The 19,205-nt window shown below is 38.9% G+C and overlaps 3 protein-coding genes and 1 long non-coding RNA gene across 4 annotated transcripts in view; 2 read left to right on the top strand and 2 right to left on the bottom strand.

Moving 5' to 3' along the window:
- The window catches only part of LOC137467702 (uncharacterized), a 271,260-nt gene that overhangs the window by 211,841 nt on the left and 40,214 nt on the right, over positions 1 to 19,205 (bottom strand). The gene's annotated exons all lie outside the window — the stretch shown is intronic.
- Positions 1 to 19,205, bottom strand: part of LOC137467694 (serine/threonine-protein kinase PAK 3-like) — a 42,351-nt gene that overhangs the window by 13,573 nt on the left and 9,573 nt on the right. The window lies entirely within an intron of this gene.
- Positions 3,178 to 5,378, top strand: LOC137467708 (uncharacterized). Its single transcript, XR_010995600.1, has 2 exons — positions 3,178 to 3,567; positions 5,301 to 5,378. It is a non-coding gene; the product is annotated as an uncharacterized lncRNA (long non-coding RNA).
- On the top strand, positions 6,712 to 18,220 carry LOC137467693 (coiled-coil domain-containing protein 171-like). Its single transcript, XM_068179128.1, has 9 exons — positions 6,712 to 7,163; positions 7,915 to 8,031; positions 8,870 to 9,096; positions 9,735 to 9,914; positions 11,165 to 11,338; positions 11,814 to 11,959; positions 13,587 to 13,641; positions 14,842 to 14,958; positions 17,984 to 18,220. Exons 1-9 carry the CDS (start codon positions 6,749 to 6,751, stop codon positions 18,218 to 18,220), a joined length of 1,668 nt encoding a protein of 555 aa, XP_068035229.1. The 5' UTR covers positions 6,712 to 6,748.

The following is a 19,205-nucleotide window of genomic DNA, read 5'->3' as shown; positions in this document are numbered from 1 at the left end:
AGATTTTCTCCGGGCGGTTGCCATGTGTGACATGGAAACACAAGGGTGGCAATTGTGTTTCCTGGGCAGTCTGTGGCACAGGAGAGACTCCTGTCTCCCTTGAAAGATTGAGTATTTGAATATCTGAAGGGGAGCAACTTGATCAGGATCCTGGGTAGTGTCTCACTGTTAAGTTTGTTTAAAAATTAGGTGGGAGGAGGAGGGGTGTTTTGGAAGGTCTTCATCCATGATTTAGTGTTTGTAGTTTTTATAGTAGTAGTAGTTTAATAAAGTTCTTTCCTTAGTTACTAAGATGGGCCTGCTCTGCTCTGTTCCTGATCACATCTCACAGCAATTATTTTAAAAAGTATATTTTCATGGGGGCGCTGGCATCGCGCCAGTGTCAAACCATGACATGGAGGGATGTTGTGAAACGGAAAATACTCTCTGTTTGCGTTGCTTGTTCTGTGGGATTCACCAGCCCAGGCAATTTTCTCACAGCATCTGGTTCATTTTCCCTTGCCCACTACAGGTCACCTGAAGCATGTCTTCAGCGGTGCTGATCCTAAGGTGAGTGAGAAAGGAACATTTCATGTTCTTGGTGTTGAAGTATTGTAGAGTAAGCTGTGAGCTTAGCCAGAACAAGTAGACTGTACAGGGCCAGCCATGCAGGCCGACAGAAAATCCATTTTCATGCCTTCAACAACAAACACAAAGGCATATCTGGATATTTCCTAATTTCCATTTCAGAGCCTTGAATACCAACAAACACAGTTTGCAGAGACAACATTGCTTACTGACACCAGACAGGGATGAATACTTTAAATGAGGAATTTCCTGTAGAGTTGAATTAGCCCATTTTAATCAAGTCACAGTGACCTAGATTTTTATTCCTATCAAACTTCATGCTACTACCTTACAAGATGTGGTTGTAGAACTAGAAGGACAATGTAAAATTGTGGATGCTGTATTTGAAGTCAAACGGGCAACTCTGTGGTGAGGGAGCCCAGTGGGCCAAAAGGACCCAGGGGTGCCGGTCAAGAGCAGCTGAAGGTGGGCCAGCGCGTGGCCAGGTAGCCAAGAAGGCCAAGGGCATCCTGGCCTGTGCCAGCAACAGTGGGGCAGCAGGAGCAGGGCAGTGACCGTCCCCCTGGGCTGGGCAGCGCTGCGGGCACAGCTGGGAGTGCTGTGTCCAGTTGTGGGGCCCTGTGAAGCAGAAAGGCCTTGAGGGGCTGGAGCGCGTGCACAGGAGGACACGGGAGCTGGGGAAGGGTGTGGAGCGCAAGGCCAATGAGGAGGTGCTGAGGGAGCTTTAGCCTGGACAACGGGAGGCTCGTGAGGGACCTTCAGGACCACTTCCATAGATCCATACAGGACAGTGCTCACCACAAGGGCTGTTTCCCTGCCAAACATCCCCCCTCTGCATCCAAGTGATTCAGCCACCTGAGGAGGTGACATGATTGAGCCACCTGAGGAGCCCCAGATGACTAAAGCTCGAATCCACCAAATAGACGGGTCGGCACACGGAGCGCTGCAGTTCTCAGAGGTTTATTCAAGGCAGGAAAAGGCAGGAAAAGGTAAAAGGAGCAAAGGGAGACAACCTCTTGAGAGGGGAGCTGCCCTGAGTGCCTGCACTCCGAGGTCTGGGTGACCAGAGCCCTCGGAGACGCCCCCGAAGGACGGGATAGGGGTTATATCCGAGAGAGAGGAGGTGGGGTCGGGGTACATACCTCCAATGGGGTAAGATCTTGTGGGAGGGATAGGGATAGTACAAACCAATGGGAGATAAGGGAAGGAGTGGTTTCAAGGAGGGAACCAATAACAGAACTTAGAACAAAGAACTTTCCAGAACCTGGGATGGTACCATTGCTTAACTGACATTAACTGGGGAGGGTACACCAAATGATGGACATAGGGAACGGCGGGAATCTTATTACCATGCCCCTACACCACAGTAGTTTCCCATGGTAATCCCGGCAGATCTCTTCTGAGACCTCCTCCCACACTTGCTAGCTGTTGCTGTGGTAAGGGTTTTCCTTTTTATCTGTATTCCTTAGTAAACTATATGTTATACATGACAAGAATTCAGTACGAGATTTCATTCAGGATCAAGATTTCTGGTAATGGAAACAGTATGTAATGGTGTACTCAAAATTAATGTTATATTACTGAAAGGTTAAAAGTAACAGGATTGTCTCATTGTCATATTCACAGAGCTGGTTGTTTCAAGTGTTTTATTCAAAAGATTTCAAACCACAGGACTGTCCTGAGCAGAGGATAAAAATACGCATTTTCGGAAGAGTTGTATTAGTGGTTCCCTTATGAGATTAAATGTTTATTGCCTTGGTTGGCTTTGTATTTTTCCCAAAGCTGTTTGTATGTGTTTGGGAAGCAGGAGTGATCACCTGTATGTGATCCTGTTTACTCCATTGAGACAGCTTTGATTTTGCTTCCCAAAATGAAAAAGCAGAAGACTGTAGCAGGAACTAAGTAGAGGTAACATTTAATATATTGCTGTTGGTCCTCGCTATACCCATGCCAAAATTGTGTGAAAATGTCAGTGTGTTCTCTTCCCTTCGTTTTCCCTTCCTGCTCTCCTGGCCTATACAGTATTTTTTCATCTTTTATACCACTTTTATGTTCCCTGAATATGTTCTTTCCACTCTAGTCTGAGAATCTTATCTTGATCTCTGACTGTACTGTTACGGTTGTTTACATACTTTGTCCTCATGGCATTTGAGAAACAGCTTTCTATTAGCTTAACCAAAGTTTCTAAGTCACTTGTATGCACTAAAATTATGAAGAATTGAATTTTTACTGCATGCTTATTTATTTATAACCTGAATCAATTTATTATGCCACTGATTAAAATCACTGTAAAGAAATGAGGCATGGCTTGTGGAGTGTGACTGATGGAGCTGTAGGCCTATTTTGGCCAGCTATTTAATCATATATAACCCATGCAAAACAAATTTTTAAAGGAATTTAGAGTGTGTTGTGCTGCCTAGCCAACTGGACAGTTTTCTGTGTGCTGTGCAGCTGTGTGGGGGCACAGTTTGAATGCACATCAGAGTATTAACAAGGGAGAATGAATTGCATCCACTAAGAGCACAGAAATTTTTATCTGTGCCAGGTCAATGTTGTGGCCCCCACAGGACTGGGATTTATTCACATACTTTATAGGCATACTGTGTCTAATTAGATAAATTTGGTCAAATCACTTTTCTTACTCTGCTGTAAGATTATGCAATATTATGGCAGCAATTATTAGAAATGAACACAGGAATTTTGGAAAGCTGTGAGAATGAGCTCTGAGGCCTTGTTATCAGCTGCATGCAGCACTGCTACTGCACATGTGATGCATCTCTTTTGATTTGAACATTGCCCAGCTACAGCAACGAATTCTTCTTTGTGTTCCAGAGGGATGTGTCCATCCTCCTAAACTTATACCAGAGCATGGCAAACGCCCATGTGCTTGCCAAACATTCAGAGGTCGCCCTGGAAGAGTTACCTTGGACAGAGCTTTGTGCTCTCTTGCATGAGAATGTTGAAGCCCTGATCTTGAACTTCCACAAGGCTAAGGAGAGGGTGAGTGTCCCCAGGCATCAGCTGCCTCTGCGGAGCTCAGTGACATTTGTGCACACTGCAGGCTCGTTAAAAAGGAGAAAAAGGAGTGATATTCATCCCCCCAAGAGGATTTGGACATTAACAAATGAACACCGTTAATTATGGCTGGTCCACTGCTCAGCTTGATGCTGCTGCTGTGAGCATGTAGATGTGACTGGAGTGTGCATCAAGTCTCTCAGCTCCACTTTCTGTGCAGGACATTCTGAAAGGATTGTCTGATACCAGCCACAGGGACCTCATTAAAAGATAATAAATTCATCTTACTGATGAAGAAATTCACAGAATGTAGTCATTTACAGTCATAAAGCAAGTCTTTGTTTTACCATAATCCATAGCAAAATACACTTTCTCCAGGAATACCATCTTTAAATTATGTGTTTATGATTCAGATGTGCTATTTGAAAGAATGCCAGTGTGGGGTTTTCTGTTTAATTGCAACTTTCGGATTCTGACATTTTTATTCAGAAACACAATGGAAATACCTATTCTAAAACATGTCAGTATTTGTGTGCAGGAGGAGCTGTACATTTCTGAGTGATATGAATGCAAGTGAGCTTATGTGGCCTTTCTTGCCAGAAAACCCTGTGGTTTTAGGAAAAATAAAACCCTTTTAAAATAGGTCAGCTGGGTCCAGAGACTAAGCTGAGAGTAGCTAAGCCACTCTTCAGGGTTTGACTTTGTTTTCTGGTTTATTTCTCTTTTGAAGTAGAAGAGGAAAGGGAGAAGGAAAGACATGGGAAGGGAAGGAGATGGATATTGTTGGCAGTGTTTCTGGGGTTTGTGCCTCCCTGTTCTTGCATTTTAATTAAGCCTTGTTACTGAGACTGCTTGGGAGGTCTCTAGGGCTCTTCTCATGTACTTAGCAGCTTTTCTGGGATTTTAGACTGTGTTGCACAAAACCTTTTTTCCTACAGCTCAGAGTGATCTATCTGGATGTGTCTTGCTGATGCTTTCTAGTAACAAAGTGCAGGTGTGTGCATTTGGAGATCATTGTTGGCTTGGTTCATGCCTCTATTTAATTTGCATGGGGGGTGAAGTGTTAAACCACAAGAGTGTATCCCTTCATGCTTGTTGAAAACACATCATAAACTCATGAGCTATTTGTAAGGAAAACATTCTCTATGCTAGAATTCCCTGGACTTGTTTAAAAACTTAATAATAATCTGGAAAGTCTTGGCTTTTCAACCAAAAAAAAAAAAAAAAAAAAAGCAAAAAAAACCCTCCCAAACAAAAAAACTAACCAAACAACAACAAAAAAAAACACCAACAACTCCCCCAAAAAAACCCCAAGCAAAACAAAAAATTAAATGCTGTTTTGATTTCTTGTGTGCAATCATTTCACATTTCTAAAGTATATACTTGGATTCCTAATTTACTAATGGACTAAAATTTAACAGAGTTGTTTAAAAAACAAGTTTGAAGTGTCTGGCTCAGGTTTCCTACAAAGAAGGTGACGAATATCTACAAGGTGGTAAAAGGATGGCAGAACCGAAACCAAATAAAATCTTTTGTTTCAAAATATATTTCAGTTTTGTTTGGAGAACCAAGTAATTCATCTGCTATGAAAAGGGTTTTATTTAGTTTTAATGAAAATTTTGAAGAAATTACAGTTTAGATTTTATGCTGGAATAGTCTGTGCGTGACTCAAAGTGAAACGGTAAACAATAATTTCTTCTTAAATGCTTGTCACACAGATATCTCACCTAGAATATATTTGCAAGCACAAGGCTGACACTCTGAAGGAACTTCAGCAGAAGCAGGAGGATGCTTTTGAGAAAATGTCTGAGCAGTTAAAAGCACAGGAACATTGCTGGCAGAAAGAAAAGCAATATCTTGAAGAGCAGTACTCAAATATCCTTGCAGAAGTTCATGCAAGAGCCCAGGTATAGTGCTGGGAACTTCTAATTTTTTTTTTTTTTTTTTCTTGTACCATTTAATTGATTTTTTCAGTAGTTTAAGCCCCTTAGCAGTTTAAGGTCATTTGGGAATTTAAGTATATTTTTAAAGTTAAAAAAAGCCCAAACAACAAACCAACCCATCACTGTGCTAATATTAACATCATTTAAAATAAGAAATAAATAACTTTTTTGAAGCATTTGTCATGAGAAGCCTGCTTTCATCTACAGTGGGTAGTATTTTTTTTCTGAGAATGCTATAGCTGTAAGATCGAATTTCCTTTTTTTAAGGATTTCTGAGGGCAGCAGCTACTTTTTCAGCATCATCATTTGCAGAGATTGTATGGAGTAACAGTAATGTGGTGTTACCTGTGGATAAATTTAATTGCATATGTACTGATCCTAAGAACAGTGGTAATGACTCTGCTTTAGTGATACTACAGTGAGAAGTGGTTTTAAAGTGTGAAACTCTCACTGCTTGTTAGATGAGTTATTTGCAATCCTGCAATCCAAAATGTTACCCATTATTCCACAACCACCATTTGCTGTCTTTACCATCATATTCCTTCACACCAGTTTCAATTAAAAGTCTTGTGAATAAAGGAAATAGATGTCCCTTGTTATTTGTGAGTTGCTGCAACTTACTTCACAGAATAATGCTGTAGTTGATGCAGATTTCAGGGCTGGAAGTCTTTGCATGCTGAAAAATTTAATCTGTCTAGTCTCATGTTCCAGCCTTCTTACCTTTTTCCTCTCACTTACACTGGCTTTCTGCTTGGTAGAGCAGTGCTCTCTCTGAAATTGGAGGATGTTACTACTATTGTTAAGTCAACTCATCGAACTCTATTGTGGGCAGACAAGCAGCGTTGGACCTTCTGTGAGCTGTCACCATATTGCTGAATGTTGTTAGAAATCAGGAGTCCAATTTGCAGTTGATGATCATGTCAGTTTCCCCCCTACCATTGCTGTGGTTTCATATATCTGATTCTGTAATTGTTTTCTAGAAGAAATACTTTCATCACCATCATTACTAAGAATTTTTGACTCCTTTAATGCATCATTTGAATGGCAAAACGAAGAATTTTCTTTTTGCTCTTGTCGAGGCAAAAACTATCTAGTTAATATTTCTTCCGGTTTTGTTTGGTTTGTTTCTGTTGCAGAAATGTGAAGAAACAGTGCAGAAAACCAGGCAAAATCTGTATGGCCTTGAACAAACCTGCGAGAAACAGGCCCATGAAAACAGTTCCATGACAAATACATTATCAAATGCTCACAAGGCACGCTCCTCCCTGTTGGCAGCCTGTGCACTGCTGTCAGGGGCCCTGTGTCCTCTCTACGGCAGACTGTGCGCTGTGTCTTGCCAAAGAGACATTCTCCAGGAGCAGGTGAACCACCACAAATTATTGAACCAGAAGATCATCAGCCTCCTTTATGCTCTCCCTACTAACGTGGAAAACAGCCAAGGCGAAGGCAGGCTGAGGCAGAGAAGAGCCAAGCACCTGGTTTATGTCTTCCGAAGAGCTGTGATTGCAGTTCTGGCTGCTAACAGGCTGAGGGCTCTGGCCCGATATTCTTGTACCTTTTTGGTCTGGACAGATGCCTCCAGAGGATGCACTGGAATTCAAGTTTGTGTGGGAGAATCCAGAGGCAGGCATGTGTCACGTAAGTGAAATATTCTTAGGTCAAATTACATGGTTAGGGAATAAAAACAAAAGCAAGATTATTATTATTATTGCTGGGGCATAAAGATATATTTCATGACATTTGTACAAATTATTTATGGATTTATAATTTTTACGTTGCTTGACAAACATATTTCATTCTATGAGGAAATGCCTAGTCATGTGTTAAGCATTACAGGTAAAATTGCAATTATGCACATGAGCTCAACACTGTCTGATATTTTTGATATTTGTGTTATGGATTTCAGAACTAGGTGCTACAGCATCTTCTCTGTGGCAAATATCTTGCAATGTTCCTGAATTATTAACTGTCACCTTTTTTTTTTTTTTTCCCCTAGAAAAGGTATTTCCTCCTCTTATTTTAATAATTTTGAATATTTATTTACTACTAAGACCCACAAAAATTGCTTTCTGATTCAGGTGAAATATTAGCATGGGATTTCGAAATTTTCTTCAGAGATTATATCTACTTGCCCCTTTCTGTTGCCAGACCAGTTTATACTTCCCTCTGCAAGGATAAATGGTATCAAAAATGTTTTCCACATTAGAAGGTTCATCTACTTTTTTTGTTTTTTAGTACTTCTGGAAGCATGCTTAAAACGGTCTAAATTGTCCTGACTAATTTGTTGTTTATATGCTTATTTTTGGTTAATTTCTGAAAGAGCTGGAGGTAGCAGTGTGCCATATCCTAGTGATTCACTTATCCTGCTAGCTGCAATTCTGTTTCCCAGGTTTTGAAGAGGAAGGAGTTGACTGTATTGAAGCACTTGACTGGTTGACTAGCTCTAACCTCTATACTGCAATAGTCAGTTCCATCTCTGAACTAGACGATGTTCTCAGCAAACAAGGTAATTCTAACAGTATATTGTTGTAGCAGAAATCTATCAAAAAAATAAAAAAGTCAGGGTGGTCATATCACTTCCATTTTGATGATTTTATCTAAACCATTCTGGATCATAGCTCTGAAGAGATATTTCTGAATATTATGATAGACACCTTTGATGCGAGGTTATATCCTGAGCTAGTCAATACAAATTTTAGTGGGGCTCTTTCCCTGAAGGAGTAATTTTATTGCAGGGTAAAATGGTAAACCTCTTCTGCATTCTCTGAATGATCACATCTCTGTACTGTTGGAACAGATTCATTTTCTTTAACAACTGATAGGATATTTTATCCTTTCATTGTATATAGCCATGGAAGCAGAAGGCTGGAAAGTGTTTCTGGAGTTTATTTACAGTGAGAACTGATACAGGCTCCCTTGGTTCATCTGCATTGCTGCCATCCCTGGTTCTTTATTAATCTCTAGTTCCAGAATCCCCACAATTTTGTCACAGAAGACAAGGATATTAGAAGAGGGATAATTTATGTGAATAAAGGGAAATAGCAGGAGAAAGACAAGGTGATGCATTTTCCAGAAGGCTAAACACTAAGTTGGTATAAAAGTTGTTTTTGAATCAAATGTGCTTAGATTCAGTTTCAGGCACTTTCTTCTTTGATCATGCTGTTCTCAGTAATTTTCATTCATATCCTTTAAAAGCAAAGTTTGAACAGTGTTTCAGAATCAGTATTCTGTGTTTCAGAATATTTACAGGTTCCATCCTGTATAAATGCAAAAGAACATGATATTACAAGAAATGGGAACTAATAAACTGCTTGATGTTTCTTTTTTGTTGTTGTTTCTTAAAGATGCATGCTCCTGGCTTTCTGGACACTCCCTTATCAGGGCAGCCAGGAACTGCTTTGCAAAACTGATGGACAACCTGAGCATACTGATGGAGACAGTTCAAGGGAAACCTTGTGGGTGCAGAGCTTACCTGGAGAGGGACTCCCTGATACAGAGGCTGGCTCGTGGGCTCCGCAGAGTAAATGCCCAGGCCCTGGAAGCTGGATTGTATGACAGACTGCCCAGCACAGTAAGCAGATTTACAGTCCTCCTTCATGGAAACAGAAGGTTTACAGAAGCAACAGAGAAGCTCCCTGGAAAGCACCATTTATTTTGTTTCAGGCTGGTGATGAGTCCATGACAATGAAGTACCCCTATATGGACACTCAGAAGTTGATTTGTCACACATTAGGGTGTAAATAGGTCTTTTCTTTTATTGACAAAGAATTTTTGGAGGAGGTTTAGTGTATCCAAGTAAAAGGGTTTTTTTCAAGTTCTATCAGATCTGTATTAGCTTATAAGAACAAATTTGCTTTTGGCTTGATGTAAATGTTTTATTATGGTTTTCTACTTTCTCATGTCTACCATCCTTTTTCAGTAAAGATAGCCTTCTTCCCTTAAACCAAAATGAAAGGATAAACTCTTTCTCCAATAATCTTTTATAGTAGACTTTAGGTGAAAATAGTACTTCTTTGTAAACAGAATTTGCAGTAGCCCTTGGTAGGGTTGGTAGGTGACAGGTTCAAACTTTTGCCCTTGTGTATGTCTTTTAGAGATGGAGGAAAAAATTATGTTTTGTCTTCATTTTCTTGGGTCATAAATATGATTTCTTTTATTGCTAAAATAGCAGATTTTATAGCCCATCAACTTGTTTTTGTATGCTGACAGAGAAACATAGCAATCTTGCAGCAAGAAATATTTGAATTTTCACGAAGGCTTCATGCAGCAGAGGTAGAGTCCCACTCACTGCACCTGCAGCTTGCAGAATGCCAGTGGAGTTGCAATGAGATGCGAAAAGATGCTGAAAAAGCCCACAGGCTGCAAGAGCAATCAAATGAACTTCAGCATGTAAGTGCATTTGATTTGGAGGCTCTCTTGCTTAAAAGAGATTCTCCTTTCTACACATTTTTTGATTTATGTCCTTTTGGAAAACATAGAATTTATTTACTTTCAACAGAATTTTCCAGAAACCTTGCCTTGTAAATGTCACTAAACTAGAAGACAGATGTATTTAGAAAGACCCCTTTTCCACTGGAGTTTCCTTTTGATTTGTAGAAGGAGGTGTCCTGTATAAATTGCAGTTTGGTCTTCAGCAGTCCAGGTTCTCCCATTTTTTGGAAATGTTGATGTGATGACTTATGTATCCTAAAAGAAGATTTCACTTCAACAGAGTAAAGTCAGCTGGAATAAAGTCAGGGTGTTCAATACGAATGTTCATGAGAAGTTGATGAAATATAAATATAGCAGTTTAAACTCTGTATGGATGTTGATGCATGTTATAATAAATACAATACAAATTTTAGTGGGTCTGTTTCCCTGAAGAAGTAACTTTATGTCAGGGGAAAAAAAAGCCTTTTCCTACATTCTCAGTAGCACAAATGCACAAAATCCCCTGAGTCCTTTGCTGTTGCTGATGGAGTTACTGAAATGCTGTGGGTTCCCTAACCTGAAGCCTAGTTGGTAGAACCTGTCAGTGTGTCCTAATCCAAACACTTCCAAGCAGAGAATATCTGCTAGATGACGTCTCACCCATTGTCCTTCCTGTTCCTAGCTAGTAAAATGGATTTTTATTTTTTTACTCAAAAATATCTGATCATCTTCAGTTCTCTTCTCAACAGGTTTTATTCCCTTAGTGTTTTGGGACAGTTAGAGGAAAATTATGACATTTTAGATTGTAGTTGAAATGCAGATGATGACTTCCCTTGAAGAATTACTTCTTTTTCCTGGAACAGTTTTGGAGGACAAGAACAGTCCACAAAGGAGTTTAAAAGGGTCAATAAGCTATTCACTAAAATTTTGAACATTGATCTGCATATTTTTCCTCCTACATATTGAGGTTTTGCACCCTAGGGTGCTAATTTGAATAGAATAATGAATGCCAAGACTTTACATGAATGCTCTTTACAAAAAACACAGTGATTAACTGGTCTGCCATCTTACTGTTCAGTAATCTGTCTTCATGTTAAAAGAACTTCAAGACTAATCCTAAGCATGCATCTGTTTTAGAATTTGGTATGTTTGCAAGTGGAACTCACTCAGTGGTAGGGAAACCACTGAATATAGTTACAGAATCAGGCCCAGCTTGTTTCTCTTTCCAGAAAATCAACCAAGACAATTTGCAGGAGGAGTTAGATAATGCTTTGCAGCGTGAGCAGGAGGCAAGATTGCTTTTACAAGAGCACCAGCGACGGCTTCAGGAGCTGAGTAGTATACTGGAATCATGCCCACATATCGACACAGAAAGAAGCCAAGTCTCCAATGTATCTCTGATGGTAAGATTATTCTTCTGGAACAGTCACCCGAGTTTTACCTTTTGTTAAATAAGCCAAATAGTGCAGTCCTTGTGTAAATAAAGTAACAGGAGTAAATACACACACACTACTCAGTCTGCTGGAATTTTAGGCTACTGAGAAAACACTTCAAAGACTCCTTTTTAAATTTTTTTTTAAGCTATCTATGTTTTATTTTTAACAACTTAAGAAAAAACTTTTCAATGGAGGTTTGTTTTGGGTTTTTTTGCCTACAATAATTTTGTTTTCTAAAATACACTTATACATAGCAAATATACTAAAAACTAGGGGGGTTCTGAGTCAGTAATTCTTTTGCTAGGAAATTCATAAAACCTTAGTATGCAGTTGTCCAAATCTACTTTGCAATCAATTTGTCTTCCACGTTGGTCAGTAGCCAATGGCATAAAGTGAAGTTTATTTGGGCTAAAGAGTAACTCTGCTCTCTGTCTGCTGGCAGAGCCTCTCTAATGCAATGGAGGAGCTGAGGAGCAGAGACCAAGATCTGGATCACCAGAAGAGACTCCTGAAAGGCACAGAGCAGGACCAGCAGCAGCTGCGGGAGACTCTCGAGGAGGCAGAACTTGCCCTCAAACAGGGAGTAAAGTGAGCCCTGGGGCCTGGGGGATGTCACTTAAAATGAATAAAAATTTCAGTTCCTACTTCCATGGGCAGGCTTTTAGCCCTGGACAGTATAAGGTTAGAAGAGAAAAGGACTTCTGTCTCTTTTATTTTTAAATTCAGGGATAGTCTTCTAAAACGAAAAGTGTTAGTTCAAAATACTAGGTCATACATTTTATGCAGTTATCCCATAATAGTTCTTCAAATTCTGGATGCTGAAATAACTGGCAAACAAAATACCTGTGCTATCTTACTGCTCTGACAACATCTCTTTGGCAGATCCTTAAAGTTCTGCTTATTTAAGAAATGATTGCTTGTTCTCTGTGTTTCCACACCATCTTGTTGTAGACAGATACAATTTATTTATAGTAAATACACAAGCATCATCTAAGGGACAGGTCTTTGCCACCAAAGGGACTGAAACCCATTTTGGACCTAGCCTTGCCTGTGGTACAAGATAGTTCTTCCTGCTGATTTCAGGTAGTTTTGGATTTAGCCCTAATCCCCACACCACTACAAGACAACCTAGAGTAAAAGGAAAGGCTCAGGCACTGGTCTTGAAAAGATTGGTAGTCAAAAGGAGCCCCTTTGACTTGAAGGAGGTTATTACTAAGCTATTTTTACACCATATGAAAAAATAAATCTTTGAAGACTTTGTTTTCTAATACTTATCCTAGTATGAAATATCTATTATGAATATTGTTGTTCCACGGCTAGGATCTAAAAAAATTTTAGTTAATTAAAACTTCCCATCATACCTGGGATCATTCAACCTCTGAAGAACAACATCTGAGAACCTTTAAGGGTTTTATGCACCAGGGAATGAATGCAATTCGTATAGGCCTCAACTAAATGTTTAACAACCTAATTAAGATGATCAAATAATACCGAATGTTATTTAGTATGATTTGATCCAAGCAGGCGTCACCTACAGAAGGATTTGTTCTAGAAAGCTTTCCGTTTTCATCCTGCCCCAAACTATTCTGGGCATTTACAGTAAAGAGCATTCCTTGTGGCCATACACAGATCCAGTAAAGGTTATTTTAACGTGAAGTGACTTTAAAACTGGCATTTTTTTCCCTGTGTAAAGCAGCTGAATATCAACAAAGCAAGCTACCCTTCCCTTCATTATTATAGCAACTCTTCACAACAAATAGGGGTTTTTTCTCCTTTTGGAACATACAAACAAGGCAGATTAAATAAACAGAATCTGTCTGTGTTTTCCAATACAAGAATATAATATCATCCTGCTAGAGACTTTTTATGATCTCTGTATCCAAGCCATGATAGTTGTTCATTGATAGGCCTATAATTACATCTATTTGAATTGCTTATCCTCAACAGAAGCATCTTTCATATGGAAATGCACCAAATAGTGTACATTAACTATTTTTAGGGCTTGCATTGGAGATATGAAAAAGAGGGAAAATCGTAACACTTTATAACTGTTATATAATCAACAGTTTATAACTGTTATAATAATCAGCAATTATTTTACAAGACATGACAGCCATAAAGTAGCAGAACATTAATTTCTACATTGATAGAGTTTCAGTTCCATAAAGTTACTCCGTTGTTTTGTTGTTTTGCTTTGTTTTTTCTTTTGTAATAGAGACAAAGAGTTGATCATTAATCATACGAAAGCTGTGGAGGCCGTCCTGAATGAGGTAAGAATTTGAAGTATTCCCTCTGATTTGTGTTTCCAAACATGCCAAAGCCTTACAACTGCTTATTCGCGGGGGAAGAGACAAGTTGCTGCAAAGCAACTTCCTTCCCTTAGTGTTGAAGTTTCCCCCCTCAACTTCTTCCATCATAAAAAACCACAGTGAAATAAAATGCAAGTTTGTAGTACACACACAACTTGTTCTAAATGTAGAAGTTATGACAAAATTCACTTTCCTTCCCTCACTGAACATTATTTCTGGTTAACAAGTGAAGACTAATGGAACACACGAAAAATTGGCAATTGTTACGGTGTTAACCCTCTGCTGAATAATGAGAGGTCACATACTTGGTGGCCGTAAAACATTTGGCTTTGTGTCTGCTATTTTAACCTATGAAGCATCATAAACAGGAAAAGAAAAGGCAGGAAATCATAATCTGTGGTTAGAAACTTCCATGGTATTTTTTAAAACCATATTTTAAACTTAATAGTAATCTCAAGTTTTCTCTCTGACTTGTACAATTGTGCCCTGGTATAGGACTATTTGAAGGTCCAATAAAGATGTACCTATTAATTATTTAGGAGAAAGGACTGTTTTCAACTCTAGCTCTAATGGCAGATGGTTTCGTAACTGTTTTTAATCTAGAGCAGCATAGAGCAAAAGAAGTGTTTTCCTTACCTTGGAGTGTCGATTTCCCTTACTACATCTTTAATTCCTAGCAACATGGGATTCTCTATTTTAGTTTCTGCGTTCACCAAAACTGTTGCTAATTATATTTTCAGATATCTTTTCTTTTTCCTTTAATGTTCATGGAACGTGACAAAACCTAAAGTGTATGTTTCACCTACAGCAAACCGTGCTGATAGAAAATTTCCTTTGTGCCACCACCATCTTCATACTGGCTGCTTTCAAACTTCGGAAGTGAATGTCAAGCAGCAACTGCCGTGTTTTTACAATAATACATATGTGCCATGTCCTTGGCCTTTCTCTTTTCTGACCAGGGCAAGGGTCTTTTTGTTTTGGTAGCATTCTTACCCAGCACTGTGAATTAGAGATGAAAATTCAATCAGTTGTTCTTTATTCATGGATGTTAGGTCCACGGATCAATGCAAGTCCACTCAATGGGCTCAAGGGGACCCAGTTCATCCCAGCTGGTGTGTCTGAAGGAGAATTCCCACTGATGCTGGGGTTTTTTCTCTTTAGGCCAGAGAGCAGGCCGTGGCACCAGGTGCTGCAGCAGCCACGCCGCTCCCCAGCCTGCAGCTGGAGACCCTTTCAGAGGAAGCAGTGAGGGACAGGCCAGAGGCTATGGCATTCCCGGTTAGAGTCTAAAGCCAATCCTGTTTAATTTTTTTCTTTTTTAAATTTTCTTTCATTTTTGGCATCTGAGACACAACGGGCAGATAGACTGCTCTGAGCATGTGGAGAGCAAAAAGCTTCAAAACTACTGCAGTCAGCAGTTGAAAGACAATTTCCATGTATACTCTTGCACATGGTATTTCAGAGATGATGGTAACTTTTAGTTTTGCAGTTACAGCATTAAATAACTGATGGGAATACAAACATGGCAGAAGTATATGTACCTGAAAATTAATATTCTTCTATCTCCCTCTCTTTTTTCCCACTAATATACACAAGACTAATTAAAAAAAAGAAACGCAAACAAAACTAAAACCAAGTAAGATCCCCACAAACAAACAAAACCAACCAAACAATAAAGACAAGATTTTCATCCTCCTTCTTGGTCAGTATCAGATTTTTTTCAACCCACAGTTCTAGAATCAATTGTGGGGTTTTGAGCATTCCTCATTTAAAAGAAACTGCTATTTAGAATGTTTAAATATAGAAGCTATTTTGCTCATATGGGTTTAAAGACTCGCACATTTCAAAATACTAATTTTGTTAGGACAAAACAATGAGTGGGAAAAAAAGAGAAATTAACAGAAAACATGCCATATTTTCATCTCTGAACATAGATTCAGTGCAATGCCTCCTCATTGTTTTTAAGTTTGATCTCTTCTGCAGAAACTATCCATTAGTCTTTATAGCTGTGCAGAATATATAAGTGCCAAGACAGATTTTTTTTACCCAATGAGAGAACAAAAGGCAGAGTGAGAACATATTTCTTTCATTGTACTTCTCTGTCTGAATTAGAGAGAGAGCAGGTAATCAAGTAAATTGCAAAGATCTTAGACAAAGTAAGTATTGCATACAACATGTAAATTTCTGCAGTAATGCCTTCCAATTTATTGTGGATTTTCTGTTCTAATGCAGTATATAATTGCAGTATCAGGGTCACAAAATCAAACATTCAAGAAAGACAGATTCTAAGCTAGAGAATTCTCACTGTTCTCTCTTGCTTGCGTACATGCCTGATGAAGTTATAAATTATGTGTGCATTATCGTGTTTCCACACTAAAAGATGGAAATATGGAATATGTAATGCCTTGAGAGTCCTGTGAAGCTTAATTAGCACAGATGAACTTTTCCGTCAGGGGGTAGAATTACAAATGTTTCCCCAGTACAGTACAGTGATGATCCATTTTAGAGCTGCACAAAAGGTTCCATGGATGGCATCTTTTCACAGGAGGCACTGTAGCAATCACCAGCTTTTAAATCCTGCTTTTCTAATTTGGTAGTGGATGCTGCTTCTTCTTTTTTTTTTTTTTTTTTTTTTTATCCCATCCCAACTCCCATTCTATGTGACCTCACAATGATTGCAGAAGCATCTGCAGCCTGTTCCCTCTTTCTCTCTGGAAGAGAATCAGAAACACAAAACGTTGCATTTCATATTTGCACAAAGTGCTTGTGGTATAACTAACATAGTAGAGTATGTGCTGGGGAGCTCGCTGGTGGGGCAGAATTGTAAAGTTCTTGTTCACCTGGCAGCCTCAGGTGCACTTGGTAACTCAGGACATACACAAACAGCACCAATGGTTCACAGTCTGTGTCACCATGAGCTTCCTTTTCTCTATCCCTTTTCCTCTTTCTCCCTTTCCCCATCTCTCTTTCCCCCTTTTCCCTCTCTCTTTCCTCTGCCCTCATCTCTAGTTCCTGTTTGATTCCTTTCCAAGCTCATGATTGAGGTTTTATTACAAAGTTTGCCTTTTATAGAAAGAGGTCACCTAATGGATTTTAGTTTTACTCTATGCCAAACTGTATTAAGGGCAATCCTGTAATCTTGAGTGAGGTAAAGAGTTAGGAATCACTTTAGGAAGGCTTGTCATTAAAGACAGTGGAGTTGTTTGCAGGCACATCCTCTAGAACTGCCTTAGTTAGTCTGTGATGAGCACATTTCAATTAAAGGCCTTATAATCTACAAGAATCCTCTTTTAGGACTAGAACCACACCACCAAGACATTTTGGAGATTGTTTCTGATGACAAAAGATGTGATATGGGTTAGTTTGCCACTGCTGTTTCCTAGAAACCGCAATGAAATAACCTGATTGATTTTAGCTGTGTTAACATCTTTTCTGAAAATCAGCAAAGTGAAACCAAGGAAAGGAAAAAACTACAAAAATCTTTGTAAATCCCTGTTTGTGGTACCAAGCTGATTTTTGTCTGTATCACAGGTTTACATTCAAAAGACCAGTGTCATACTATCTGAAGGGAAAAATTATAACAAGTAAAATGTGATTAACCATTGTAAAGAAGACCAATAATTTCAGCAATTAGTTGAGACTACTTGGGACAGATACAAAGTTACCGGTACTGCCAAATCATCTGTGCTCTCTTGTCATGCTAACTTTATCATCAATCCAATCAATATAACAAAACTGGGACATTCTTCCGCTGCATACATAGAAATAGTTACATTTTTCCAGTTATAGTGCAATCAGACTGTTTTCAGAGGTCTGTAGGTTTGTGATCTTTCTTTTGTTACTGCCAAGTTACTTTTTTTGCTGTGGAGTGGAAAGATTAGTAAATTGACTCATCTTGGAAGTGTGAACATTAGCCTGAAACTGTGTGGCAATTTTTTGTGAACAGAAATTGAACCTGCAGTGAGTCTTGTGTTTAAATAAAATGAAAAAAATTGTATCAAGAGCTCAGTGTTGTGCTGCATGCTTGAAAACATCTCATCAAAGGATCTTCTAACTAGGGTGTCGACTCATTCCCTGCTCCTCAAAGATCTTAATATTCAATATTCTAGAAAAAATAGAAAATCCAGTGTTAGATGTTTTTGAGTTTAAGTCCTGGGACTGACATTCTGCCTGGCTTACAAACTGTATTTGATCTCTTTGCTAAAAAAAAGTTCTGTCTTTTGTGAAAAATTTGGATGTGTGCTATTTGGCATTTAAGTGTAGCTTGCCTAGCACTAATGATTCCTTCTACTTTTATTTAAAGCACGTGCCTAGACATTTTATGGATCTCTACTCACTGGCAGCTTCCAAAGTTACAGCATTAACATCAGGAAGAGAATCTTCAAAGATTCACTTTGAACCCTTAGCTGTTGAGCCTCTTACTCCTGCTGCTGATGGTAAGTCTGCTTTTCAGGCAATTACAGTCACTGGGATGTGGGTTCCCAGGCAGCATCTCCCTTCAAGCTGCACAGCCTCTGTAGGACAATGCAACAACACTTAATTGTAATGATAATGGAGAGCAATACAATTAGTGCAAAGAGAAACATTCTGAGACATTTTTCATACGAGAAAGTGGATGGTGAAAGCTAACACAGGCATTGAAATTACTACTGTATGTTTTTGTTCTATTGGTCGCTATTTGATTGTGGGTTTTTGGATTTAGTTCGGCTTTGTTCCTTGATTGGTTGGATTGTTTTTTTGGTTTTGGGGAGTGGTGGTGGTGGGTGGGTGGGTGTTAGTTTTGGGATTTTTTAATATTATCTTTCTTTCTCTCTTTCTCTCTTTCTGTCTCTCTTTCCTTTTTTTTTTTCTGTCTTTCCTTCTCTTTCTTTATTTTTCTTTCTCTTTTCCTTTCTTTCCTTTTTTTTACCAAAGGATTTTCCTTTCTTTCTGTTATAAATCATTAACATTTCTGTAATAGCCTTTCCTTGCAACCATAAACTCCTTCAGTTCTGTCCATTTCCTTGCTTTCTAACATTTACTTTCTCTGAACAGAAGCCTTGCAAGTTGACTTTGCACCCGAAGCAGCTGGTTCACCTCCTCCTGCTGCTGCTCCTTCTGCTCCTGATGGTAAGTCTGCTTATCAAGAACTTACAGTTTCTTAGATGTGGCTTTCCAGACAGCATCATCCTTCATGCTGCTCAGCTTCCATAGGAAAATACAACTACTTGATATTAAACATAATGGAGCAATAAAACTAGCGCTAACAAAAATGATCTGTGACTTTTCAGAAGAGAAAGGGGATGGAGAAAGAAAACACAGGGATTAGAATTACTAGGCTTATTTTTCTTTCTATTGGCCCCAATTTGCTTAGATATTTTTGGTTTTAGTCTGGGTTTGGTTGGTTGAAGCTTTTGTTATTGGGTAGTAGTGGTGGTGGTTGGGTGGATGTTTTATTTTACAGTTTTTTATTTTTGTTATTATCTTTTCTTTTCTTTTCTTTTCTTTTCTTTTCTTTTCTTTTCTTTTCTTTTCTTTTCTTTTCT

This window comes from Anomalospiza imberbis, unplaced genomic scaffold (assembly GCF_031753505.1).
Source record: "Anomalospiza imberbis isolate Cuckoo-Finch-1a 21T00152 unplaced genomic scaffold, ASM3175350v1 scaffold_76, whole genome shotgun sequence".
Classification (NCBI taxonomy): Eukaryota; Metazoa; Chordata; class Aves; order Passeriformes; family Viduidae; genus Anomalospiza; species Anomalospiza imberbis.
The sequence above is the reverse complement of the archived record's forward strand: the minus strand, read 5'-3'. Positions and strand labels throughout refer to the sequence as shown.

Coding starts and splice junctions, on each gene's coding strand:
- LOC137467693 (XM_068179128.1), top strand. CDS start 6,749: ATGACAAATACATTATCAAATGCTCACAAGGCACGCTCCTCCCTGTTG. Junction 8,032..8,869: donor CGATGTTCTCAGCAAACAAG/GTAATTCTAACA, acceptor TGTTTCTTAAAG/ATGCATGCTCCTGGCTTTCT. Junction 9,915..11,164: donor AATCAAATGAACTTCAGCAT/GTAAGTGCATTT, acceptor TTCTCTTTCCAG/AAAATCAACCAAGACAATTT.